Genomic DNA, 18764 nt, shown 5'->3' on the forward strand with positions numbered 1-18764 from the left:
GTATGAGGGTGTCTACTACCACTATCAAACATGTATCAGTCTTTCTGCAACAGAGCCATCCTTATGTGTGAGGGTGTCTACTACCACTATCAAACATGTATCAGCCTTTCTGCAACAGAGCCATCCTTATGTGTGAGGGTGTCTACTACCACTATCAAACATGTATCAGTCTTTCTGCAACAGAGCCATCCTTATGTGTGAGGGTGTCTACTACCACTATCAAACATGTATCAGTCTTTCTGCAACAGAGCCATCCTTATGTGTGAGGGTGTCTACTACCACTATCAAACATGTATCAGTCTTTCTGCAACAGAGCCATCCTTATGTGTGAGGGTGTCTACTACCACTATCAAACATGTATCAGTCTTTCCACAACAGAGCCATCCTTATGTGTGAGGGTGTCTACTACCACTATCAAACATGTTTAAGTCTTTCCACAACAGAGCCATCCTTATGTGTGAGGGTGTCTACTACCACTATCAAACATGTTTAAGTCTTTCCACAACAGAGCCATCCTTATGTGTGAGGGTGTCTACTACCACTATCAAACATGTTTAAGTCTTTCCACAACAGAGCCACCCTTATGTATGAGAGTGTGTGTGCATGATAGTGATATAAAATATATGTCATCATTTCCTTTTTCATGATCACAATCTTGTGAAACCCGAACCCTCCAAGATCCCCCCACAGTTCCCCAATAGCTGTCCCTCAACCATTCACCACCCCTACCACAGCCCCCCCACCCCGGAATAAAAATAAATATAAATAAAATAAAATAAATTCCATTCCCCACCCCCAAGAACCCCCCAATGCACCAACAACCAAGAGAATGAACTAAAGAGAAAAAAGGAAAAGACAGACCCAATCAGCAAACAATAATGCAAAAAAATAATACATTTAAAACAATGGACATCAAGGACAACTGAAATCATAACAGCAATGCCTACTTTATATCTTTGTGTGCATGTCTGGCACTATTACATGTATGTGTGTGTTCTTGTATGTGTTTATTTCAATGAGAGTGTGTGTATATGCATGTGTACAAACACCTGCACGGCATCAGCCTCAGGCAAACTGGCATTAGTTGTAAAAACGCTGCTACTTAGTGTCATTCAAATGTACTTTAATTATGTTTTATTTAGACTTTTTCCCCCTTTATCTTTTGACCATCATTCTCTCTCTCACACAGCAACTCCACTCCCACTTGTCTACAATTCCACATACCAACCCTCAGCTTCCCTCAGTCCATCCCATCATTCTCTCTCTCACACAGCAACTCCACTCCCACTTTTCTCCAATTCCACATCCCAACCCACAGCTTCCATCAGCCCATCCTATCTATCTCTGCTGGCAACCCACTTCGTGTTTCTACGCAACACATATCTTTCAACTATGCTATGATGTTTAACGTACAATTTCAATCTCTCATCGAATAGAATTTACAGATTGCAAAAATCTCTTCCCAACTCTTTTGCAATCCTGTATGGCACAGTTGTCAACATCCTGGTCCTCAAATGAAACTGGTATACTTTCCTATTTATGCTATTTTTATTCCTACCCAGTTTTGATCCTTTATATTGGGCAGACAGACCAGTTCCCTACCTCTTCCCGCTGCCACCCGACTCCTCCATTTTTGGGAAAATGCTGTAAACAATTGGTTGAACTCGTGGATTGAGCAGACCTTCCCGCACAATTCTGATAACTCCATGAAGAACATAACTCTACCATTACAATTTACAATATCATTTAAGAACAAAATACCCTTTTCAAACATCTTTCCCATAAATATAGGTATTTTATCAACCAGTACATTTGAGTTCAGCCTTAATATTTGTTCTATCTTTTCAGAGGGATGGAATTGAAATTGTAGCCAGCTCTGCAATGCTTGTTTGAAAAAGACAGATACTTGGAAAAAAGTATCATTTTCAATTAATCGAAAATGAGACATGGCAATCTGCACAAAGGCAAAAATGCAATTTTAAACAATGGATGAACTTTTCTTATTAATTTACTTGAGAACCATTTAGGGTTCAAACAAAACTTTTGAATGAGTGAAGCTTTTAGAGAGAGGTTTAGTGCTTTTATATTTAATAATCTCAACCCACCCAATTCATATTCATTATATAGATAGGCTCATTTTTATTTTGTCTGGTTTAGCGTCCGAGATAAAGCTAAATATTTTTTGCTCATATGATTTGAAAAACTAATCATCAGGAGTAAGCAGCGCCATAAGTAAGTGAATAAACTGAGATATGACTAAGGACTTAATCAGGGCAATTTTTCCATAAATAGACAGGTATTTACCTCTCCATGGTTGCAGGATCTTGTCTATTTTTACATGTTTTCTATTGAAATTCATGGTGGAGAGCTTATTTATATCTTTTGTGATATGAATACCGAGTATGTCTACTTCACCATCATCCCATTTTATAGGTAAGCTACAAGGTAATGTAAAAGTTTTATTTTTTAAGGATCCAATACGTAATATTGTACACTTATCATAATTAGGTTTTAGTCCAGAGAGTACAGAAAAGTTATCTTTAATGAGACATTGCAGGGCTTGCGGACTTAACATAAAACTTGAGTCATCGGCATACCTTTGTTATTAAGCCTTGGATTTCTAATCCTCTAATGTTGTTATTGGATCTGATTAGCTAGCATTTCGATGGCCACAACGAATAGATATGGTGACAGCGGACATCCTTGTTTAACTCCTCTTGACAATTCAAAACTCTCTGAGAAGTAGCCGTTACTTACTATTTTACACCTGGGGTTGCTATACATTATTTTTACCCATTTTATAAGAGAATTACCGAAATTGAAAAAATCCAGGCATTTATAAATAAAATCCAGTCTTACTTTATAAATGCCTTTTCAATATCCGCTATAAATACCATTCCTGGCTTCTTATATGTTTCATAATGTTCTATTATTTCTAGTATTTGTCGTACATTATCTCCAATGTATCGTCCATGTAAAAAAACTGTCTGATCAGGATGAATAATACCTGGTAAAACCCTTTTAATTCTGAGTGCTATGCATTTTAGTATTTTTGCATTACAACATTGAAGTGTAAGTGGCCTCCAGTTTTTTTAGATAGACCGGGTCTTTATATTTGCTATCTGGGTCTTGCTTTAATAATAGAAAAATCAGACCTTCCCGCTGAGTACGTGACAGACTACCATTTCTATAGGAGTAGTTAAAACAATCTAACAATGGAGCTTTATGTATATCAAAAAATACTTGATATACCTCTACCGGTATGCCATCAAGCCCTGGGGTTTTTCCAGACTGAAAGGATTTAATAGCCTCAAAAATGTTCTTCCTCTGTAATTTGGCCTTCGCACTGATCTTTCTGTACATTTGTTAATTTTCCATTTTTTATATTATTTGGAAATAATTCCTTACCATAATCTTCATTCAGTGGGAGAGGATGAGACGGAAAAGAGAACATCTGCCTAAAATAATTAGCTTCCTCATTCGGAGAATCATAGATGACTCTGTCTTCAGTAATGAGTTTCTGCAAATTCTTATTGTTAGCTTTCCTGTATTGGAGATTCAGGAAGAATTGTGTGCATTTTTCTCCATATGTTCTTAGTTTTTCCTCTAACTTATTTTGTATCTCTGTAGTATTTTTATTGCTATCTACCTGTACTATTAGTTTATGGATGTCCCTTGTTAGTCTTGTTTCTTTAGCCAGAAACTGCTTTTTAAAAATTATTATTATTATTATTGATGAATATTGAATTGAATGACCCCTGAATGTACATTTAAAGGTATCCCAAACAATAAGAGGATTTCCTGAACCAATATTATACTGGAAAAATTCAGTTATAAATGATTTTGTCTTAGTTAAAAATAAGTTGTCCTCCAGTAAACTTTGATTACATTTCAATATCCCTGTCCATGTGGAAAATCTATAAGAGTTATGTGAATGCCAATTAGATGATGATCCGATTGCATTCTGTCTCCTATTAAAACTTTTTTAACCTTTGATGCAAGAGAGAAAGATACAAGAAAGTAGTCAAGACGACTAGCTTGATTAAGTCTCCTCCATGTATATCTCACTAGGTCGGGGTTTTGTAGTCTCCAAATATTCACTATTTCTAATGTGTCCATAATATTTGTGATTTCCTTAAGGGCACGGTGATGATAGTTTGTAGAGTGATTACCTTTACGGTCCATTGAGGTACTTAACACTGTGTTATAGTCTCCTACCATAATGATTAGATAATTTGTTGCATGTAAGTTCAATAAATTGGTATAAATGTTTTTTCGAAGAAGTGTGGATAATCCTGATTTGGAACATATAGATTAATGAGCCAAATCTCTTTTTCATCCAATTTCATATTCAAAAGGATCCACCTTCCTTGCGAATCATTCCTGATTATTTGCACATTCAGATCGAAATTTTTGTTAATTAATATCATCACCCCCTTTGAGTTCCTTTGTCCATGACAGAAAATTATTTCACCACCCGATTCCTTATTCCACACAACTTCATCTAAGGATGTAGAGTGAGTTTCCTGTAAACAGTATATGCTATATTCCTTTTCTTTTAGCCATCTAAAGACTGATCTTTTTTTAATAATCTGCCAAACCGTTACAATTATAACTAGCTATACTTATTACACCCCTTACCATAACTAGATACCATTCTCAGGCTAAATTGACCATAATTAGTGCTTGTAAAGTTATTGCCTTAGAGGCATTATGAAGGTCAAAACTAGAGCTTTCAAATGTCTGATATTTAGAATTAAAGAAATAGGTTCTAGCAATATTTTTTTTATTCCCTTGCCTGTGAGACAATGCCACAGATGTTAGAAAATTGAGACAAATTATGTGTGTAACAAATCTGAGTAGGTTGATGTGTACGATATTGGATATGATATAATGAGAGTGTGTATGATGTCTGTATAAGAGTAAGACTATAATGTGTGATGTCCAAATAAATAATAACTCTGCCAATTTGCATGTTTCAGTGTCTATGTGTGTAACATGTAGTGTGTATAGCCTTAATATTCATAATTAATATTCATAATTGTAATCCATATCTTATCACCATCATAGTTGCATCATAATTACCATAATTACATATCCTAGCATTTCCATAGCAATTAACGTTTCATGTGATCATGAAAGAGACCTTGCATTACTCAAGAGACGGCTTCACTACAGTACAAATGTATTCCGTACAATTTGTTATTATTCCCCAATGCCCCTATTTTGATATCTTCCCCTTGCTTGCCGTAAGCATATATTAACTTGAAGACAAATACATAAAAAAGATAGACAAACAATAAACACATTAAATTATAAAACAGTTCGCGACAATAGAGAGAGAGGGAGAGAAGAGAAGAGAAAAGAGAGAAAGAGAGAGTGAGAGAAGAGAGCAAGACCAGGTGTGTGTGTATGTATAACTCTGTAAGTCTCTGTAGAATTTAGTACAGCCACAGTGTTATGGAGCTGTCTCGGAATAGCTGTCCATCTATAAAGAGTTTCTCCACAATGATAAAGGCATGCCTACCATCCTTCCTTTGTCGTCTTTGTACCGGATACAGTCTCTTACGACGTTTGTTTATCTCCTTTGGAAATTGGTCACTGAGACCGAATTTGGTCCCTTTATCCTCCCTTCCCCTGCTTTTGATCAGCTCCTTTTGTTGGTAGTGTTCAAATTTTGCAATGATCGGTCGGGGACCCTTGGTCTTGTAGCTCCGAGCTCCAAGTCTGTGTACTCGGTGGAAAGCCACCTTGTTTACAGTCTCTACAGGAAGTTTCAATGCAGATTTCATGAATTCTCTGATGGCACCCTCTGGATAATTGGATGCGTCCTCGGGAATACCAGAAAAAAATAGATTTTCACGCATGCTACGACTTTGTATGTCTAGTAGCGTCTCCTTCATCACCCTGTTTCCCTGAGTAGACAATCCAGGTTGGAATCGTGTATTTTTACCTTGGCTGTGAGTGTCTTGTTTTCTCTTTGGAGCTTGAGACTTTCACTATGGCTGAACTCCAAACTCCCCCTCAGCCCTGCTATCTCCTCACACAACTTTTCCATTGTTGCATGGATTCCAGCCAGAGCACTAGACACTACCTCAATGGTAAGTAAATCATCCGTGTCTGTAGATGAATCTGTTTTTCTTTATTTTGTCGGGTTAAAGGGGTATGTTGTTCCTCCATAGTGTAAAGCTGTTGGTACTCGTCGATTTCCCTCAGGATCTGCTTGGTATCCAGATTGGCTCTATACTGCAACTAGTTGTTTTACGAAGTTGTTTTACGAAAAGATAACAATGAGTCTTTCCCACGACGACGACAGGTGTCTGTAGTACAGACAGCTAGCACTCACGGAATCCACGCACAAAAAAAGGAACACAAACTTGCAGTCCCAGCCGTAAAGGCTGACCGCATTGTGGAATCCTTAGTAACAAAACTTTAGTTCGGATTAAAATAGATTTAATGAAAAAGTTTGAATGTAAACAACAAACCGAATGTAGACAATACAGTGTCCTGTTGCGCGCTCTGATTTGGCCATCGGGTTCTTCGTCACCTCCATGACCACGGCCCTTTCTCCCCCGATTGCTCAGTTTGGCCAGGTGGCCAGCTCTGGGAAGAGTCTTGGTTCTTTCAAATTTCTTCCATTTAAGAATGATGAAGGCCACTGTGTTCTTGGGGACATTCAATGCTGCAGACATTTTTTGGTACCCTTCTCCAGATCTATGCCTCGTCACAATCCTGTCCCGGAGCTCTACGGACAATTCCTTCGACCTCATGGCTTGGTTTTTGCTCTGACATGCACTGTCAACTGTGAGACCTTATATAGACAGGTGTGTGCCTTTCCAAATCATGACCAATCTATTTAATTCACCACAGGTGGACTCCAATCAAGTTGTAGAAACATATCAAGGATGATCAATGGAAAGCAATTTTGAGTCTCATAGCAAAGGGTCTGAATACTTACGTAAATAAGATACTTCTGTTATAAAAAAATAAAAAATTGCTTTGTCATTATGGGGTATTGTGTGTAGAGTGATGAGTTTTTTATTTATTTATTCCATTTTAGAATAAGGCTGTAGCGTAACAAAATGTAGAAAGGCAAGGGATCTGAAAACTTTCCGAATGCACTAGCAATGGTCATCACAATTTGTATTTATTATTTATTATTTTTTTGTGTTACTTTTACCCCTTTTCTCCCCAATTGCTAGTTACAGTCTTGACTCATTGCTGCAACTCCCGTACGGACTCAGGAGAGGCAAAGGCCGAGAGTTGTGCATCCTCCGAGACACAACCCAACTAAGCCGCACTGCCCACTTAACCCAGAAGCCAGCCGCAACATAGGAAACAGAGGAAACACCGTGCACCTGGCAACCATGTCAGCGTGCACTGCGCCCGGCCCGCGACAGGAGTTACTAGTGTGTGATCGGACAAGGACATCCCTGCCGGCCAAGCACTCCCACAACCTGGACGACACTTGGCCAATTATGCTCCGCCCCATGGGTCTCCCGGTCACAGTCAGCTGTGACAGAGGCTGGACTCGAACCCAGAATCTCTAGTGGCACAGCTAGCACTGTGATGCAGTGCCTTAGACCACTGCGCCACTCAGGAAGCCATCACAATTGTTAAAAGGTTTTTAAAAACTTCTCTGTCTAGGTTTACCTGTACTCATTATGTCTAGGTCTACCTGTACTCACCTTCTCTGTCTAGGTCTACCTGTACTCACCTTCTCTGTCTAGGTCTACCTGTACTCACCTGCTCTGTCTAGGTCTACCTGTACTCACCTGCTCTGTCTAGGTCTACCTGTACTGTCTAGGTCTACCTGTGCTTACCTGCTCTGTCTAGGTCTACCTGTACTCACCTGCTCTGTCTAGGTCTACCTGTACTCACCTGCTCTGTCTAGGTCTACCTGTACTCACCTGCTCTGTCTAGGTCTACCTGTACTCACCTGCTCTGTCTAGGTCTACCTGTACTCACCTGCTCTGTCTAGGTCTACCTGTACTCACCTGCTCTGTCTAGGTCTACCTGTACTCACCTGCTCTGTCTAGGTCTACCTGTACTCACCTGCTCTGTCTAGGTCTACCTGCTCTGTCTAGGTCTACCTGTACTCACCTGCTCTGTCTAGGTCTACCTGCTCTGTCTAGGTCTACCTGTACTCACCTGCTCTGTCTAGGTCTACCTGTACTCACCTGCTCTGTCTAGGTCTACCTGTACTCACCTGCTCTGTCTAGGTCTACCTGTACTCACCTGCTCTGTCTAGGTCTACCTGTACTCACCTGCTCTGTCTAGGTCTACCTGTACTCACCTGCTCTGTCTGTCTAGGTCTACCTGTACTCACCTGCTCTTTCTAGGTCTACCTGCTCTGTCTAGGTCTACACCTGCTCTGCTCTGTCTAGGTCTACCTGTACTCACCTGCTCTGTCTAGGTCTACCTGTACTCACCTGCTCTGTCTAGGTCTACCTGTACTCACCTGCTCTGTCTAGGTCTACCTGTACTCACCTGCTCTGTCTAGGTCTACCTGTACTCACCTGCTCTGTCTAGGTCTACCTGTACTCACCTGCTCTGTCTAGGTCTACCTGTACTCACCTGCTCTGTCTAGGTCTACCTGTACTCACCTGCTCTGTCTAGGTCTACCTGTACTCACCTGTCTAGGTCTACCTGTACTCACCTGCTCTGTTCTAGGTCTACCTGTACTCACCTGCTCTGTCTAGGTCTACCTGTACTCACCTGCTCTGTCTAGGTCTACCTGTACTCACCTGCTCTGTCTAGGTCTACCTGTACTCACCTGCTCTGTCTAGGTCTACCTGTACTCACCTGCTCTGTTAGGTCTACCTGGCTCTGTCTACTACTGTACTCACCTGCTCTGTCTAGGTCTACCTGTACTCACCTGCTCTGTGTAGGTCTACCTGTACTCACCTGCTCTGTCTAGGTCTACCTGTACTCACCTGCTCTGTCTAGGTCTACCTGTACTCACCTGCTCTGTGTAGGTCTACCTGTACTCACCTGCTCTGTCTAGGTCTACCTGTACTCACCTGCTCTGTCTAGGTCTACCTGTACTCACCTGCTCTTTCTAGGTCTACCTGTACTCACCTGCTCTGTGTAGGTCTACCTGTACTCACCTGCGCTGTCTAGACTGCCTCATTAATTCATTACTGTTGTTGTCACGTTCTGTTGCAACACGTGTGTCAATAGGATACCCTCAGATTAAAAATCAACAGGCTTGGCTCGAGATTACACCTATCTATACATACTTTACATTGTTTGTGAGATCAGACATAATATCACTATAATCCAAGTGTTCATTTTTGGAAGTTACTTTCATTTTAGTGCATCTAATTTGTAAACATTTCAACTGTATGAAATTATTACTTTTTTCAATTCCACAAAAAATGAATTCCACAATTCTTCTCTGTCTTGTGATGTATGTGCCGAGATGATGCATTAAATCCCATATGGAGTGTTCTTATAGATGCAACAGAAAGACAATGTATTCCATTGAGCCCATTTCAGCCATTAGTGTTTTTGACAAGTCATTACAAACATTACAAACATTTCTGCGGTCGTAACGTTAACGGGAAAAACGACAGGCAAAGGTATGAAGAGTAAAAGGAAAGCAATCAATCCAGCGAGATGCCCAGTCTTGCAGTCAAATGACCAAATTGCCCTCTAGTGGCCTCATGGGAGGAATGTTATTAATATTTTTCATAATTTAACTAAAATATTTTCTTATCTTTTTTTCTCTCCAGAAAATCCTATATTTGAGTCTTCTGTGATTTACATAAAGTGTAATATTGGGATGGAAACTTAAAGTTGTGTATATTTCAGCTCTATATCTATATATACTTTTTAAGCCTATAACCATGTGTGTGAGGTGTAAACTTTTGTTTCAAAGTAGATTTGTTTAAGACTACCAAGAAACACTCTGTGTGACCCTGATTTAGCCCACTGCAGTAAAAGGTTAGTGGATTAGTGCACCCATCAAACACTGGAAATTGATGCCTGAAAAAGACAGATCCTCAGGTGGGCGGGGCATGCACATTGCTATATGCACACATATTCACTTACGTGCATGCACACACACGAAAAGAGCTTACCTGTATGTCTGTCACTTTGTCTGCCTGTACACCAGGGGAATTGAGCAGCAATCTCACCACACTCTCATGGCCAGACTGGGCAGCCAGGTGCAGGGGAGTGTATCCTGACTGGAACACACACACACACACACACACACAAACAATGAAGGACTTTTTATGAAGGACTCTTTTATTCATGGGGGAGGACTGTCGATTTTCTGGTCATAAGTGAGTTGTGGGGTACTATAATGTTACCTACCTCTGAAGGGGGCTGCTGCACTGGTATTCCCTCCCTACTGTTGCTGTTTGGGATGTCACTGCGCATGGTGGCTGGCACCTTGGTAAGGATCTCTGAGACAAAGTCCACCTGACCAAAACGGGCTGCTACATGCAACGCAGTCAACCCTGTCTGGGATCATAGTTACACATCAAATCAACATACCTAAACAGTAGTTAACTTAAAACTAGTTAACATAGTTAGTTAGTTAACATTTTCTAGTTTTAAGAGTAGGGACAGATACCTTGGAGCTGGTGATCTTAAAGGAGATGCTTCCCTTCAGCACGTCCATGATGTGTGTGTGACCGTTCTTGGCTGCCAAGTGAATGGCTGTCATCCCTTCCTGGGAAGATGAGAAAGTTAATAAACTTTTGAATGAATCGATCTGAGCTACTTTTGAATGAATCGATCTGAGCTACTTTTGAATGAATCGATCTGAGCTACTTTTGAATGAATCGATCTGAGCTACTTTTGAATGAATCGATCTGAGCTACTTTTGAATGAATCGATCTGAGCTACTTTTGAATGAATTGATCTGAGCTACTTTTGAATGAATTGATCTGAGCTACTTTTGAATGAATCAATCTCTGTTGAGCTATTCTTTACTGTAGACTGGGTTTTGCATGACACCCTAAAACTGAATTGAATAAATGTAGCTACAGTCAGTAACAGTGCATAATTTCTGGTCAGTCTGCAGTCAGTCTTTGGTCAGTCCCCCCCAGGTGAGGTTGTGTTCTCTCCATCACTCACTGCGTCCTCTTCAGCTACAGACGCCCCAGCCTCCAGGAGGACCTTCACCACCTCGGTGTGTCCCCCAGCGGACGCCAGGTGCAGAGGACAGGAGCCATTGGTCTGGGGATGAAGGAAAGTGGACAGAATGGATTAAAAAAAGTCAAGCTGATGACTAAGCTTATCAATCACCCCTTATCCCTTTGATAATCATATCAAATCAAATTATATTTGTCACATGCGCCGAATACAACAGGTGTAGACTTTAAGGTGAAATTCTTACTTACGAGCCCTTCCCAACATTGCAGAGTTTAAAAAATACAAAAATATACATAGTAACACAAGAGGAATAAAATACACAAGAATAGAGCTATAAACAGGGAGTACCAGTACCAGATCAATGTGCTGCTATTACAGGGAGTACCAGATCAATGTGCTGCTATTACAGGGAGTACCAGATCAATGTGCTGCTATTACAGGGAGTACCAGATCAATGTGCTGCTATTACAGGGAGTACCAGATCAATGTGCTGCTATTACAGGGAGTACCAGATCAATGTGCTGCTATTACAGGGAGTACCAGTACCAGATCAATGTGCTGCTATTACAGGGAGTACCAGATCAATGTGCTGCTATTACAGGGAGTCCCAGATCAATGTGCTGCTACTACAGGGAGTACCAGATCAATGTGCTGCTATTACAGGGAGTACCAGATCAATGTGCTGCTGTTACAGGGAGTACCAGATCAATGTGCTGCTGTTACAGGGAGTACCAGATCAATGTGCTGCTATTACAGGGAGTACCAGATCAATGTGCTGCTATTACAGGGAGTACCAGATCAATGTGCTGCTATTACAGGGAGTACCAGATCAATGTGCTGCTGTTACAGGGAGTACCAGATCAATGTGCTGCTGTTACAGGGAGTACCAGTACCAGATCAATGTGCTGCTATTACAGGGAGTACCAGATCAATGTGCTGCTGTTACAGGGAGTACCAGATCAATGTGCTGCTGTTACAGGGAGTACCAGTACCAGATCAATGTGCTGCTATTACAGGGAGTACCAGATCAATGTGCTGCTGTTACAGAGAGTACCAGATCAATGTGCTGCTGTTACAGGGAGTACCAGATCAATGTGCTGCTGTTACAGGGAGTACCAGATCAATGTGCTGCTGTTACAGGGAGTACCAGATCAATGTGCTGCTGTTACAGAGAGTACCAGATCAATGTGCTGCTGTTACAGGGAGTACCAGATCAATGTGCTGCTGTTACAGGGAGTACCAGTACCAGATCAATGTGCTGCTATTACAGGGAGTACCAGATCAATGTGCTGCTGTTACAGAGAGTACCAGATCAATGTGCTGCTGTTACAGGGAGTACCAGATCAATGTGCTGCTGTTACAGGGAGTACCAGATCAATGTGCTGCTGTTACAGGGAGTACCAGATCAATGTGCTGCTGTTACAGAGAGTACCAGATCAATGTGCTGCTGTTACAGGGAGTACCAGATCAATGTGCTGCTGTTACAGGGAGTACCAGATCAATGTGCTGCTGTTACAGGGAGTACCAGATCAATGTGCTGCTGTTACAGGGAGTACCAGATCAATGTGCTGCTGTTACAGGGAGTACCAGATCAATGTGCTGCTGTTACAGAGAGTACCAGATCAATGTGCTGCTATTACAGGGAGTACCAGATCAATGTACTGCTATTACAGGGAGTACCAGTACCAGATCAATGTGCTGCTACTACAGGGAGTACCAGATCAATGTGCTGCTATTACAGGGAGTACCAGATCAATGTGCTGCTGTTACAGGGAGTACCAGTACCAGATCAATGTGCTGCTATTACAGGGAGTAATAAGGGAATATTTTCTCTGTCACTTTCCTTTCTATGGCCAGCCAGGCCATTCATATTATAATTCAACAACAACATGTTGACAACAACATGTTGACAACAACATGTTGTGGAATTACTGGTCATGCTCTAGATTGGTTTATAAATGACCTATCAAATCGTACACAATGTGTAATGGCAGATGGTTGTAAATCTGAGTCCATAGAGTTGTGCTCAGGTGTTCTACAAGGTTCTATTTTGGGCCCGCTGTTGTTCATTTTGTATATCAACAACATTGGGGATCTTATTGAAACAGCGGATGTTCATTTTTATGCAGAAGATACTGATCTTTATTCAAGTGGTAGTAGTTTATCTTTAGCTTTTGAAAATGCCCAAAGAGCATTTAACATCATACAACAGAATCTTTATGATTTAAAGCTGGTTCTAAATTCGGGTAAAACAAAATGCATAGTATTTTCAAATGCCAGGCATGTTAAAATTATGCCTTGCTACATTGGCTGGACATACTATAGAGCAAAGTGTACAAATATTTGGGTGTGTGGGTTGATGATAAGCTGAGCTTCACTGTGCATGTAGAGAACTTGATAAGGAAGCTCAAGCTGAAAATAGGTTTTTAATACCGGCATAAGGCTTGTTTTTCTTTGAGGCCAGGAAGGTGCTGGTACAATATACATTACTGGCAGTTTTAGATTTTAGTGATGTTATATACATGCAGGCCTCAGCCACGACCCTGAGAACACTTGATCCAGTGTATCATGCAGCCCTCAGGTTCATTACAAATCAAAAACGTCTAACACATCATTGTGATCTCTACAGCTCTGTTGGCTGGTCATCATGGACCTTGCGTAGGCTTAAACACTGGTAGACACTGATTTATAAGGCCATATTGGGTAAAATGCCATTTTATCTCTGTTCTTTTTTAGTCAGGTCGGTAAATAAATATAAATTACGGTCCCATTCTCATTTGCTTCTAACAGTACCAAATATTAGAACAGGTCATGGTAGAAATAGTTTTAGTTACTTAGCTCTGTGGTCCTGGAATTCTCTCCTGAACATTTTAGAATTTGATGATCTAGTTTTGTTGGTGGAGTTTAAATACTTGATCGATGTATATATCATAGAAGAGTGTAATTGTTTTAGGGGGAGCTGTTTTTAGTCAAGACTTTCATGGTTTTACATAAAATGTTTTTGTTGTACTGTATGTTTATAGTTTTGTTTAATGTTGTGTTTGTGTATATAGGTTGTTTTGTCTGAAACGTTGTTCCCCCTCCTACTATTGGACCAGGTCTCTCTTGGAAAAGAGATGTTATCTCAATGAGAAAAAGGAGAAAAACTTGTATAAATAAAGGTAAAATTCCAAATAAATTAAAACAGAGCAGCACTACTAGCAAAAGCCTCCTGCCCTCTGACATTGTTGTGGAATTATTGTGTTATTCTATAACATTGTAATTCTCTATTGTTCTGTTTCCATGATACATTTTCAGCCAAGCACAGAGAAACATTACTTCCTGACTCCTTGTGACGCCTAAAACCTGACCTCTGACCTTGTTACTCAGCGTGGTCACTCCCCCCTGTTTGAACTTGAGCAGCTCCCTGATGACGGCCAGGCTGCCCTTGGCCGCAGCGATATGGGTGCAGGTGGCCCCCTCCACGTTGGCCAGGGTGGCCAGCTCTGGACGGTGCTTCAGGAACAGCTTGACCACCTCAGAATGGTCGTTCTCTGCAGCCAGGTGGAGGGGCGTCTGGCCGTGCTGGGGACAAGAGAGACATAAATGAATGGAAGGATGGATGGATGACTAACTGAATTAACCAATGAATGGGTGTTTTGGATGGGGGGATAGGCGGCCGGTAGCCTAGTGGTTAAAAGTGTTGGGCCAATAACTGAAAAGTTGCTGGTTCAAATCCCAGAGCTGACTATGTGGCAAATCTGTCGATGTGCCCTTGAGTAAGGCACCCTAATTGCTCTGGATAAGTGCGTCTGCTAGGATAGATGAATTAATGATAGTTAAATGCAACCAGGGGGGAATCTGTCCATGCTGATAGGAAAGGCACAGGTAAAATAACAAAGAAATTAGACCAGGACTTTGTATGTAAAATGAGATTGTCGAAGTTACGACTACAGAGAAATTTCCTTCTGGCAATATTTACATTTTAATTTGTCTATTTAGCGCAGACAAGATTTAAATAGACACAGACAGCCACACACAGACAAAGGCAGTGTCAGACAGAGAAACAGACTCACTATGTCTGTGGCAGTGATGTCTGCTCTGAGATGCAGCAGGCTGCTGCACACATCCAGCTGTCCACTGATGGCAGCGAGGTGGAGAGGAGTCTGCTTCGTCTGGGGGTCAAACATACACAGAGGTTCAGAACACCTTATTTCTCTTTTTGGATCAGGAGTGGACAAATAAAAGTGTTTCTTAAGAAAGAGAAAGATATGGCAAGAGACTTTGCTAGGTGTTCGATAATAACTTTACTTCCCCTGAGCACACAGATTAGCCTTGTGAAACTCGACTGACCACAACGCTCGTTATGTTTCACTTCAATATAATAGAACAGAATGTGAGCTTGTGAGATCAGGTTAAACAAGGTTACACACAGATGCCTACGAGAATATATATGACATCTGCCCCAATAATAACCAAATGTACTCTTTTATTTCCTATGACTAGGGACATGTTCTCAAGACCTCCATAGTTGAGGGGTCATTGCTCAGCTCACTGACCAGGGAGAGAGCGTCGATGCTGGCCAGGTGTGTCTCCACCAGTTGTCTGACCAGGCTGGCAGAGCCGTTCTGGGCCCCCAGGTGTAGTGGAGTGAGGCCCAGCTTGGTCTTGGCGTTCACAAAGGCCTTATGGGACAGCAGAATGTCAGAAATGTCCTCGTGGCCCCGCTCTGCTGCCAAGTGGAGAGCTGCCTTGCCGTCCTGTCAGATAAATCAGAGTTGTGTTCATTAGGCTCCAAACGGAAGGAACCAAAACAGGGAGGGACTATGTAAACTTGTCCCATAACAAACGCTAGTTTTGGTTTTGTAAGTGGAGATTTGGGTCGGCGTCCTGTAGGATACATCAGGGTTTTGTTCATTAGGGCACGCAGCACAGACATGACGATGTCATATCTTCTTTGGCTTTTATCCTGCTTGAGTCATGATGACCACATTGCAGTGACTCAGCAAAATGAATGTTTTACAGCTCAGCAGGCAGTGGCAGAGTTTAAGAGACAGAGTTAAGTTGTGGTACAGTATACTGAATTAGCCAATGGAAAAGTCTGAAACATTCCAGGGCCCTCACCTCATCAAAGACGTCCACCCTGGCGTGGTTCTGAAGCAGGATTCTAACAACCTCTGTGTGACCTCTCTCAGAAGCCAATAACAACGGGGACCAGCCGTTCTGTATGGGCCCACAGAGAGTGCCCTCTCAATAAACAATAACACATAACCAAAAGGCAGTTCATGCCACTTCGGAATTATACTCACCCACAAAATACCCATTTAACAGCAGTACCAGTTATTTTACAGCAGTAAACCAATATTTAAATATAATGAGAAACTCTCCAGTAACACCCAAGTGACATAATTCTATCAGTACCTTGGAGTGCTTGTTGACTGCCATCTGCAGGCGACTGGAGGGAACACTGTTGAGCATCTCCTGTAGGACGTCAGTGTTGCCCACTCTGGCACAGTAGTGAAAGGGAGTCTCACAGGACTACAGGACCAGCCGAGAGCAGGGAGAAACAGAATGAGACACAGATGTACCTGTACACCTCAATAACATAACACCAGAACATCTAACTACTATTCAGCTACCAAACAGAACGTGTTGTACTGTACCCCCATCTGCTGTAGTGTACAGCATTGCTTAAAGGGATCATTCACTCAAAACACATCAACTTCTATACTGAAAGTATAATCTTGTAAACTTGAAATTTTTTGGGATTGTATTGTAGCGATCCTCCATAACATGATCCATGTTCCAATTCCCACCAAGTTGTTTAACACTATCGGCACAATGCATAGGGTGTTTGTAGACAAATTAATAAAATGCTATAGCTATTGTTGACCCACAAATACAAAGATACAAATCATGATATCAGACTGTTCCTTGTGCCATACCTCTCTAGTTGCGGCAGTGATGTCTGCGTCATATTCCATCAGAATCTTGATAATGTGTACGTCTTCTCCTTCTCTGTCGACGCTCTCCTTCTGCAGCTCAGCAGCCAAGTGCAACGATGTCTCCCCTTTCTGCAGTCACACAACAATAGAAAACTGGTACATCAAAATCAAGAAATAAAGTAACATACAAAGAGGAGTTGGCCAAATTGTATGTGAAATGGAAATGGAAAATGCAAAATGGAAAAACATTTCTGTAATAGAACAATGATCACAGTAATATTTCTATAATAGAACCTCTATTCCATCATCTGGTCCTGTGTGGCTCAGTCGTTAGAGCACGGCGCTTTTTAAAAATCCCACTGGAACCACCCATATGAACATTTATGCACGCATGACTATAAGTCTCTTGTCTGTGAAATGGCATAAATGTTGATTATTATCATGAGTCTTATTCTCACCCTGTTCCCCTGGCTCACACAGCACTGGGCTTCCTCACGGCTTCTCTCACTGGTCAGATAGGTGAGAATATCCTCCACCACATGGGCATGACAGTGGCGCACAGCGACATGGAGAGGGTTCTCTCCAGCCTATGAATACAGAAACACACACATATTTCAACACACACACACATGCATGCATGCACATAAGGTGCCTTCGGAAAGTATTCAGACCCCTTGACCTTCTACATTTTGTTACGTTACAGCCTTATTCTAAAATGGATTAAATAGTTTTTTCCCCCTCATCCAATCTACATACAATACTCCATAAAAAACTGAAATATCACATTTACATAAGTATTCAGACCCTTTACTCAGTACTTTGTTGAAGCATCTTTGGCAGCAATTACAGCATTGAGTCTTCTTGGGTATGACGCTACAAGCTTGGCACACCTGTATTTGGGGAGTTTCTCCCATTCTTCTCTGTAGATTCTCTCAAGCTCTGACAGGTTGGATGGGCAGCATTGCTGCACAGCTATTTTCAGGTCTCTCCAGAGATGTTCGATCGGGTTCAAGTCCGGGTTCTGGCTGGGCCACTCAAGGACATTCAGAGACTTGTCCTGAAGCCACTCCTGCATTGCCTTCCTGTTGGAAGGTGAACCTTCGCCCCAGTCTGAGGTCCTGAGTGCTCTGGAGCAGGTTTTAATCAAGGATCTCTCTGTACTTTGCTCCGTTCATCTTTGCCTCGATTCTGACTAGTCCTTGCCGCTGAAAAACATCCCCACAGCATGATGCTGCCCCCACCATGCTTCACCGTAGGGATGGTGCCAGGTTTCTTCCAGACGTGGTGCTTGGCAAACATGGCCAAAGAGTTCAATCTTGGTTTCATCAGACCAGAGAATCTTGTTTGTCATGGTCTGAGAGTCTTTAGGTGACTTTTGGAAAACTCCAGGCGGGCTGTGTCTTTTACTGAGGAGTGGCTTCCGTCTGGCCACCCTACCATAAAGGCCTGATTGGTGGAGTGCTGCAGAGATGGTTGTTCTTCTGGAAGTTTCTCCCATCTCCACAGAGGAACTATGGAGCTCTGTCAGAGTGACCATCGGGTTCTTGGTCACCTCTCTGACCAAGGCCCTTCTCCCCTGATTGCTCAGTTTGGTGGGGTGGTCAGCTCTAGGAAGAGTCTTGGTGGTTCCACATTTCTTACATTTAAGAATGATGGAGGCCACTGTGCTCTTGGGGACATTCAATGCTGAATACATTTTTTGGTACCCTTCTCCAGATCTGTGCCTCAACA

The 18764-nt window shown here is 41.8% G+C and overlaps 1 protein-coding gene across 1 annotated transcript in view; it reads right to left on the reverse strand.

Annotated features, from left to right (window-relative positions):
* Window positions 1–18764, reverse strand: part of trpn1 (transient receptor potential cation channel, subfamily N, member 1) — a 49219-nt gene that overhangs the window by 17229 nt on the left and 13226 nt on the right. Inside the window, exons 13-23 of the mRNA XM_042310103.1 lie at window positions 17492–17620; window positions 17034–17162; window positions 16510–16626; window positions 16213–16311; window positions 15648–15848; window positions 15165–15263; window positions 14467–14673; window positions 11092–11193; window positions 10586–10684; window positions 10324–10473; window positions 10086–10193 (exon numbers count right to left, since the gene is read on the reverse strand). Of these exons, the coding sequence (XP_042166037.1) occupies window positions 10086–10193; window positions 10324–10473; window positions 10586–10684; window positions 11092–11193; window positions 14467–14673; window positions 15165–15263; window positions 15648–15848; window positions 16213–16311; window positions 16510–16626; window positions 17034–17162; window positions 17492–17620 (1440 nt within the window). The remainder of the gene's footprint in view (window positions 1–10085; window positions 10194–10323; window positions 10474–10585; window positions 10685–11091; window positions 11194–14466; window positions 14674–15164; window positions 15264–15647; window positions 15849–16212; window positions 16312–16509; window positions 16627–17033; window positions 17163–17491; window positions 17621–18764) is intronic.

This window comes from Oncorhynchus tshawytscha, linkage group LG31 (assembly GCF_018296145.1).
Source record: "Oncorhynchus tshawytscha isolate Ot180627B linkage group LG31, Otsh_v2.0, whole genome shotgun sequence".
Taxonomy (NCBI): domain Eukaryota; kingdom Metazoa; phylum Chordata; class Actinopteri; order Salmoniformes; family Salmonidae; genus Oncorhynchus; species Oncorhynchus tshawytscha.